Consider the following 10336-nt stretch of genomic DNA (forward strand, 5'->3'; position numbering starts at 1 on the left):
AAATTTTTCTTATGCAAACCTATATGGTAATACTTTTAAGCTTCCTCATAAATTGGTTTCATATCACGTTTAAATGCAACTCATGAAAATTTCTTTCTATCACAGCAATTATAGACAATATAGAAATAAAAGGATATTTGGTATGGTTTCTCATATTAGTGATGATACTATTTTTAAACACAATGCTATATCTTATGTATGTATATATGAATTTAATATGTGGGTCACAAAACTTACGCTATAAGTGAAACTAGTTAATTTAGCTCTTTTACTAAGTTCGGATAGTTGCCAAAATACAGAAATGTTCATCAAGATGGTTTAGCCAAATTTTCCTTTAAAGAAAACACAATTAGCAATGGAGGGTGCAGTGGGGAGCAGCAACTATGGAGTAATTTGAACTTGAATCACATAATACCAATTAGGCTCAGTCACGTAATCTTTGGGTCATGCAATTAGGTACCAACCAACAGGCAGAGGCTACTGCAAATGAAGTTTGACAACATCTCTCTGATAGGTGTCTAGTTATGAACTTGTTTGAGATAATCACTTTAAATTCTAGAAGAACATTTATAGAAAGAAAAGTTACCAATACTGTATCTAACTGTATAACTTTTGATAGCACTTTCCGTAGTTGTCAGATTTCTCATATTTTCTAGACTAAATTTTATTCCCATTCTTCTACTCATCCCTAGCTTTCTCAATATCACAAAGAATGTCACAGTTGGCTCTACATAGTTTTATTTGTCGAAGTAAAATACGTTTATACTATATCATACAACAAAAAGACTAAGTATAATGATAAGTTGAAAGATCTATAATCTATACTTTGTATAAGCAGTTGGAAATACAAATCATAATTGCTATAGTTTTGAGTACCTACTGAATGCAAGAAGCTACACTAAATAGTTAACATACTGGTCCACTGCTACCTTTTTTATCTTGCCAGCAATCATGGAAGGCCGATATCATTCACATGTTACAGAGGATGTTACTGAGAATTTTTGTCATAAAGTGACAAACCTGTGATTTGAGTAGAAGATCTTCTATTTCTAAAGAGAATTTATACTATATCATGTTATGTGTCAAATATATATGTATGGAGGTATATGTATATGTATATATGTGTATGTGTATGTGACTAAATTTTGCTTCAGAATGTGATTGTCACTTATGCGTCTCTACTTGTGAATTTTAAATTATATTTCAATTGCATCACTTTGAGTCCAACTTTAAAAAGATGCTGATCACCCTTTGTACTATGTTCAATTCAACCCTCTTCATTTTTCTAAGTTATAAGTTTTTATGGATATTGTATCTATAAAATATCCTTTATGCATTGGTAAGGATGTTATTTTGAGAAGAATTTAAATGTCTCTAGTAAAACCATAATTCCTCCCAAGGACATTGTTATGTAAGTCAGACAGTTTTCTTCATAATAGGTGTTTGGATATGTGTGGGGTTGAACTACTAAATTTCACTCCCTTCTCTGTTTCATTATCCATTACAGGAACATCCCTCACTAGGCCAACTTTCAGAAAAATTAATAGACAACAACATTAATGTGATTTTTGCAGTTCAAGGAAAACAATTTCATTGGTATAAGGTATGTTAATTCTCAAAATATAAAAATTAAAATGTTGGCATTGGTAGTTGAAATTAGGACACTCTTTAGAGATACAGATAAGTATTCTGGAATTATTATGCTTTGCACAATCTAAATTTAATACTGTATTAAAGTATACTTTACAGTATCTTAAGTTAGAATATAAATATAAATTCTATTTAGGTTTATAACACCTGGAACCAAGTGTGGGCACTAAATGCCATTTGGAATTATATTCAATACACATGGGCACAGACTGATACTTAGGATAGTACTGAAATGTGACAATAATGGAGAAGACTTTTATCAGGTGAAAAGTAGTTCATGTTCCAACTTTATACCTTTCATGTCCAGAGATTTGCTTATATTCTGGTCCATGGGCACATCCTTATAATAGGTCAAATTTGGAGGCCAAGGCAGGAGGATAGCTTGAGACCAGGAATTTGAGACCAGCCTGGACAATATAGCGAGACTCCCATCTCCACAAAAAATTAAAAAATTAGCCGGGCAAAGGGATGTATGTACCTGTAGTCCTAGCTACTCCAGAGGCTGAGGTGGAAGGATCACTTGAGCCCAGGAGGTCAAGGCTGCGATGAGCTTTGATTGTGGCACTGCACTCTAGCCTGAGCAAAAAAAAAGAAAGAAAGAATACAAAAAAGTTGGAGAATATCAGCTTAATTTCCAATAGCAACAACACACCTAGCTTTGGTCTAGGTCATCCAGTGAAAGGACCAAGAGGAGCCATGGAAGTGGCCTTTGTACATGAGAATAATCTTGGTGATGTCCAGAGTCCTTTGGACCAGATAAGGCCCATGAGCAGAGTAGACTTTTGGCAGCTGTGTCATTCTGGAGGTGTTATGGACCCACCAACATAGAACTGCTCCTCTACGACCCTGCTGTAGCCTTCTTTGTGCAGTCTTTTTAGTTCTTTCTTCCTAAAAACTCTTTGTTCTTCATTTTCGTGATTCTGTGATATCCTAATTTTCATTGTGCATCTCTGTTCCCTGGGCCTTCTTCACCTCCTTTGCTGTCTTTGCTTCTTCCTTCTACTCCCTACCTGTACACCCCTCTCCGTGGCCACACTCCAGTGCCCTTTACTTTTTCTTTTTAAACTTCAGAGAAACTACATTTTCTTTTGGCTTCAGCAAATACTTCAACTCAGTTGCATTTGCCACAAAGCTGGTGTCCCCTCCCCCAGCTTCCCTCATCCCTGTGGTACTGGTCATCTGAAAGCACTACTCTAATCCTATCACTTCTTCCCTTAGAAAACTTGGTGGAACTTTAACTTCCTGTTTTCCCAAATTTGTATACCATGGAACCACTTTTTAATGTTAACAACAGATTAACATCCACAGAAGTAGGGCTCTGGCCCAAATTAAACAACCTAAACCACTTCATTAACAACAGTGACAGTTTCCACTTATGGATACTTAACTATTGTCAGGCGTTGAATTTGTAAACATTAACTCATCTAATCCTGTAGCAGCTCATAATAATGAGGGCAGTCTTATTAATAATGCCTATTTTACAGATGAGGAATCACATTTAGGGAGGTTGAATATTTGCCCAAAGTTTTCTAACAACCCAAATCCAATGTTCTGAAACTCTAAGCTTGATAGTTGACTTTCAAATACTGGGCAGCTTTTTATAGTTTGCCTCCTTTCTCTCTACTGTTTATTATTTCTGGATCGTGTTATTGGTTTTAGCAGTTTCTCCCTACTCCTTTTAAAATTTGCCACTTACTGATAAACCATAAAACCAGGTTTATTATTAATGGTAACGAAATTGTGCGCAAAGTAAGAATCAACAGGCTCCCGAAGCCTGACAAGCTCTGCTGTGAGTCCTTCACATGCTCTTGTAATCACCTGCTTTGCCCAGGGATCTTTGTTAGAAATCACCTGTCTGGGTTGTGACAGCCTCATAACTCATCTCCCAAATCCGTCCTCCACCAGGCTGCCAGGACGATGTATTGAAATCACAAATGTGACCACAGAACTCCCTTAGTGCCCTCTAATTTAGAGGACTAAGTCTCCAAAATGGCATATGAGACCATCTGGTCTCTGCCTGCCTCTCTGCCTTATTCCCCACTGCTTCCTGCCCTGCACCTGTCCCACCAGCCTTGCTTCTAATCCTCCCATGCACACGCGCTCATCAGGCTGTTTCTTTCTTCTGTGTCTTTGTTCTTGCTTCAACCCCCATGCCTGGAAGCCCTTCTCCCTCATTACTTGATTAACTCTTGTACATCCTTTGAGACAGAGTTCATAAGTCACCTCTTCCAGCAAACAGTCCTTGACGACCTTCCCACCTTTCAAATGCTTGCCAAGTATCCCCGTCATTAGGGTCTGTGTATATCTCTATTGCTTCCCATGTACATTGTTTTGTGAAATTGTCATTTCTATACTATGAGCTACTCAAAGATAAAACTAAGTGGCCTAGCGATTTAGGTTCTCCAAAGTGGTATACAGTAAATGCTCAACAACAGTTTGGTATATGAATTTTAAAAATCCATAGTGATACATTTTCCCTAAAACTTGAGATACCAAATTATTAGTGTCTCAGCAGTGGCTGGCTACAACAGGATCTTAATGATGCTTGTGAATAGAAAAATCTATGAACAAATGGATTTCAAGACTTTTCATAATCTGATTCTTTATAAATAGTCACCCTTCATTCCAGTCAGACTGGTTTCTTCTCTGTTAATTGCTTCATCTACAACTCAGACCTTTAATCCTTGGGGCATTCTCATTTTCTCCCCAGAAATACCTGGAGTCTTCTCCGTAATTATTGAGCACCATTCATCATGAACACCTTCTAGTTGTGACTATGATTTTTCCCCTAGTCTGGCTCAGCGTGCTTTAAAGCTCATTCCATGGAACAGTAGTTCTATAAAATATTTGTATATGTTATGTGAAAATAACATAGTTTGGTAACTAAAGGGTATTGGAAAATGTTGCATTAAATAATGTTAAATAATTTGCAAATTACGGGCCTACTCCGGACCTTTTAATTTACAAATGTGCATTTTGAGTCTCTAAGTGGAAGAAACCATATGCAAAATTTCCCAAACCCATTTGTCTTCAGAACCCTTTTCGTGTTTTAAATCTCTAGGAGCTATGTTCCATGGAAGATACTTAGGGAGATACTGGTCTATGTTTTGATTGGATTTTTAGGTCATAATGTACGGTAATTCAAGATGCACGAACACACATGCACAAGCACATACACATGCTACCATTTCAGGGGTATATGTTCTGACTGCCCTACTAGGTTGCTTTTATTTTTCTTATGTCTTTTGTTTTTTCGTTGTGTAATGGCCCATCTTCCACCAATAACTACAAAAATGTTTAATATTTGTTGATTACTAAACCCTCGCCTACCATTGTCATTATTTAAATGCTACTGATATGTTTTGTAGGACCTTCTACCCCTTTTGCCAGGCACCATTGCTGGTGAAATAGAATCAAAGGCTGCAAATCTCAATAATTTGGTAGTAGAAGCCTATCAGGTATGTATATATTATACACAGTTTTTATTAACCCCATTTCTGTGGCAAGGTACAAACTAGTGCCATATCATCTTGAGACGAGGAGTAGAAAGAACATGAGATTAGGAATCAGGAACTTGGAGTTTAGCTGGCTCTGCCACTAAATAGCCTTGATACCTTCGGGAAGTCACTTCAGCTTTCTGTGCCTCACTTTTCTCTTTGACAATAAACTAAGATTGGGCTAGAGGCTATCTGAATTTCCTTCCAAATCCAGTGCTCAGAAAATCATCAAATCATGGCTATATAACATACTTTATTACCAAGAAATTTCATATGTCATAAAGATAAAGAAATCCACAGTTATTTAGAGCAATAATTTGCCAGGGAAAATGAACTGTCTGGGATAGAAAGATTACTAAGAAGCCTCTATTGGGGTCTCACTTGATTGTTTCAACCAATTATTTTAGCAAGTTTATCAAAACAGTTTGATTAAAAGAATCATCATAGTGGATATGTGGTTTTATTGAACTGGCCGTCTTTATTCATCGGTCCTCTAAAGAGTAAATGCTTAGGCTGGGCGTGGTGATTCACATCTGTAATGCTAGCATTCTGGGAGGCCGAGGCTAGACGATCGCTTGAGGTCAGGAGTTCAAGACCAGTCTCAGCAAGAGTGAGACCTGTCTCTACTAAAAATAGAAAGAAATTATCTGGGCAACTGAAAATAGAAAAAATTAGCCAGGAGTGATGGTGCATGCCTATAGTCCCAGCTATTCGGAAGGCTGAGGCAGGAGGATCGCTTGAGCCCAGGAGTTTGAGGTTGCTGCAAACTAGGTTGATGCCACAGCATTGTAGCCCGGACGACAGAACGAGACTCTGTTTCAAAAAAAAAAGTAAATGCCTAAATGCAAGGACTTTAAGGAAACATCTGCTCTCTCAACCTCAGTCATTCCTGGATTTGATAATCTCTGTTTAGGTGTTGCAATAATTGAGACTGTTACTTCCATACCACTAAGATCCATCACTTTCCACTAAATGACCTCATTTAATCCTCACATCTGACCTATAAGGCAGGTGTTAGTACTCCATTGTATATTTGTAGAAACTGAGGCTCAGAGAAGTTGAACAAAGTAACCAAAGATTGTACAGCTAATAAGCAGCAGAAGCAGGATCAGAATCCAGGTGTTCCTCCACTCTAGGCCCCAGGTGCTTCCTCCCGTTTGATACCACCTGTTTTTCATTTGGTACATGGTGTCAAAATATATGCTTTATTCTACCTTGAATTTATGAACCAATTATAAAGTCTCACTTTCCCAAATTCTCTGACTCCCTTCCTGACACATAGAGTTTAATAGTGTAAGTTGTAGCCAAAGCATTGTGAAAAACTTCAGGCTTCTTCTCTTGCAATTTTCTCAAGGCTGCACCTGCCTTAAACTTGGGCATAAAAGGGAAAGGCAGGAAGTAGACACAGAATATCAAATGAACTTGTTTAAACTTTCTTCTTTTAAAAGAAAAAGAAATCTTACCAGACTTTTTTTTCTTTGCAGAGGATTTTTTTCTATGTCTGAAAAGTACATTGAATAAAATAAGGAAGAACATCTTAAATGACATCTCTTTCTCACTGTTACAAAAGAACATTAGGACTAGGCGAGCTTCTTAGCAAAGAAAATCAAGCATGTATACAATTCATTCCCATCAGGAATTTGTTCCTGAGAATAATCAAAACAAGAAAGGAGCTTATACTGTTAGGAGTCACCCCAAAGTTTTGTAATATGAACCCGTTTATTAGTCCAAACAAGGTATATGAGTTAACACATTTTTATCTGTGGGTCGGTCAGACTGCACCAAAGACAAAGGAGACAGCAGCATTTGGTTTCAAATTCTTTATTTGCCTAGGATAGTTATCGATGCCTTAGACCATTGTAGTTCTGATTAACCTTGAACAGTGGAAAAATAATAGCAAATCCAACAAAAACTTATTTTGGCTAACTACTCTCCTTAGTTGGGATTCTGTTATTATTTTATGTGTGTCTATATTTTCAAAATTCTTCTGAAATTTCATTTTATCTTCACAGTCCAACAGAAACAATTCACAATTCATTAAAGAATTGCACATCGGGAAAAAAACAGATTCTGCCTCTGTACCTATTAGATATTAAAAGGGAAGTATAAGATTATGCCTGGAGCTTAATTTCTAAATCCCCAAAACCGGGCAGAATTTGAGAGATTTGTATTCACACTCTGCTTGAAAAAACATTGACCTGATTAGCTTAAGGTCTTAAGAGAAGTAAATTTCAGAAGGACAAACTCAGAATGCTCATTGTGCTAGGAATCTCCTTATGATCTGTCAGCCTGTTGCAAATCAACATCATGTATACCACTGGAAGTTTCTATTGGTTTGCTAAAATTATTCAATTGATGGTTGCAATGTATGAGCTCTCTAGAAGACAAAAAATGTGGCTGACATAGTCTCACCTAATGCAAATAATATTTTCATTGAGGAATTTGAGGAAAGTGTCTTGTTCTAAAGAGATACTACCAGAATTCCCTGATCAATTATCGGTCATTAAGTGCATGGTTTTGTTTTTTTTTTTTTTTTATCAATTGTACCATTGAAGAAGGATAATTACTCAAGTAAAGAATTAGAAGCCACTGGAAATTATTTTTCTTCTTCATACCCTGCTACTCACTCTCTTTCTTTAGGTACATACTTCATTTTTTCCCTTTCTTTTGTTTACAAGTATAAACTAAGGATTTTTGCATATAATAAACTCTTAGTTGTATGGAAAAAATGTATATGTATCTGAAGTATATATTTAAGGTAGCCAGGTCCTTTGGACCTCAGAGATTGTGATGGAAGACATTAGTATGTGTCTGTTACATGAGAGACATTAAATAAATGTTTATTGAATGAGTGTATAAATGGGTGAATAAATGAATGAATGGTTTTCTTCCAGTAAGAGGCCCTATTTTGGTGTTAGGGATTGGAGCAAACTTGTCTGACACAAGCAAGTCCCAGGGACTTGGCAAAAATCCTAGGCCCTTCTTGGAGAACTTTATAGGACCATATGTTTCAGGTAGTTCTTGTGCCTACAGTATAGAAATGACTTCCCACAAATGTACCTTTCAACTCTGTATGAATAAGACATTTTAGCTTTCATAATAGTCACGAGCGTTTGAAACTAAATTATTTTTTCAGCAGCTGAATATGTGAGAAGCATGTTCCACATTTGTTAAGCTGGCAAGATTCACCCTTTGTGATCATATATGTGTTTTCAATGTTTTATTTAAACTCATAAAATATAAGTATTACGAGATTAAAAATGACTACTTTGGTAACAGGCTGAGAAATATACATAAGTCATCAAAATGCACAGTCATGGAAATATGCGAAAAAATAGAACAATTTAAATGCAGATAATCTAATCCAGTATTTCTTAGGTATTTCAAATATAATTGGGTCATTAGGTGGAAGCACTGTTTTTATTCATCCTTTTATAGAGACAGACTTTTTGATTTAGTTAAAAATTAGATCTATAATGATTTAATAAGCTTGACTCTACTATGTTGCTTAGATTTGAAACTACTACAGTATGTAATTCAAAAAATGATGTCTCTGCAGAAACTCATTTCAGAAGTGAAAGTTCAGGTGGAAAACCAGGTACAAGGCGTCTATTTTAACATTACCGCCATCTGTCCAGATGGGGCCAGAAAACCAGGCACAGAGGGATGCGGAAACGTGACGAGCAATGATGAAGTATGTGGGTGTACGTTTTTCCCATTTTAGATGAACTAAGTTGTTTGGCATGCTTTCTCACAGAAAAATCAAATCATTCCAGAAAACTTTACTTCCTATTGACTCCAAGAATCTTATTTATATTTCAAAGTAACTTTCATTGTCCCTTCTTAAAGTTGCTACTTGTTGTAACCCAACTGATTATTCTGAAAAACTCTCAAGTTAAAATAAATAAAGAAATGTATATTATATTAAACACTTACTTAATAATAGTAACTTTAAACTTAGGGATCACTACCAATACAGAATAGGAAATCACTTCTTCTCAGATAAATAGTGTCTATACTTATGATGATAATAATGCTTTTTTGGTTTCAAATCCACAAATTCTTAGAGTAAATGTGAAATTGAAAGTAATAAGTCACAGAAAAGAATGGGAGTGATGGAACAGTTGATAAAGGCTAAGAATTTCAAAATCTTTCACTGTGTGATTGGCCTAGTACACTCCTAATGATTTAGGAGGAGGGAGGGAAATTTGATAGGAACATTGAGAAAGAAGTGACATCTTCTGAAAAGGCATGAGATGTGAAGCAGAGAGATTCAGATTATAACAGCAACAGGAAACAGGAGTAGAGATGGGGACTCTCCAAGGATCGGCACAATACAGAGAAACACACACGTATGTGCTTTAGGGAATCCTTGTAGGGGAAAGTGATTTACAGGGAGTCATTTACCTCTCGAGGTATCAGTTGCCTCATTTTTAAATGAGTGACTTGAACCAGAAGATTTCTAATCTCTCTTCCTTCCACCTCTAAGTTTTTATGATAGTTAATTATTTAATGTCATGTTATAGAGAAAAAGAAAAATAGTTATTGAGATAGAAAATTCTAAGATCAAATAAAAGAGAAACTTTCCTTCTCTTTAGTTAGAATATACGTATCCCTCTTGGGAATTTTAGAATCCGTGGGTAGTATAATTGTTCCTACAAGCTGTACATTTTAGACTGATTATTGCAAGTTTCTAATTCTGTAGTTTCCTCTATAATCACTCCTTGGATTTTGTTCAACAGACATCATTTACCAGTTTGCAAAGTACACATTCGATTTTCATTAAATACAGAGAAAACTTTTTAGTAGCAAAAGATAGCACCAAGTTACTTTCTGAAAAATGGTTACCCTCTTAGAAGTGGTTCTTTCCTTCAAATTCTCAATTTTGGAAGAATGGTTTTTCTTGCTTTTTATATTTTTTCTTTTTCTTTGCCTAACTTCTTTTTTCCCTTCACTTTCAACCAAGTAGTATGAATAGTTTGACTCTCAGGAATAGTCATATGACCTCTTAATTATATAAATTCCAAGTTTTGCTCTACTACTAGTATTGGCAGTGACCGCATTATCTTACACATCTGTTAATCCTTAACATTCTTAAAACTAATGACAGTTCACGTATAATACCAACTATATTGATTTTTATATTATGAGGCTAATTTCCTAATGTATATGTAATCCTAAATTTAGAT

At 35.9% G+C, this 10336-nt stretch overlaps 1 protein-coding gene across 2 annotated transcripts in view; it reads left to right on the forward strand.

The window, feature by feature from the left end:
* The window catches only part of ITGB8 (integrin, beta 8), a 77306-nt gene that overhangs the window by 57143 nt on the left and 9827 nt on the right, over positions 1-10336 (forward strand). For both annotated transcript variants that reach the window (XM_012659418.1, XM_012659417.1), the window contains 3 exons: positions 1508-1603; positions 5019-5108; positions 8707-8841. In XM_012659418.1, coding sequence (XP_012514872.1) covers positions 1508-1603; positions 5019-5108; positions 8707-8841 — 321 coding nt within the window. The remainder of the gene's footprint in view (positions 1-1507; positions 1604-5018; positions 5109-8706; positions 8842-10336) is intronic.

The sequence above is a fragment of the Propithecus coquereli genome, unplaced genomic scaffold (assembly GCF_000956105.1).
Source record: "Propithecus coquereli isolate 6110/MARCELLA unplaced genomic scaffold, Pcoq_1.0 Scaffold61, whole genome shotgun sequence".
In the NCBI taxonomy this organism is placed as follows: Eukaryota; Metazoa; Chordata; class Mammalia; order Primates; family Indriidae; genus Propithecus; species Propithecus coquereli.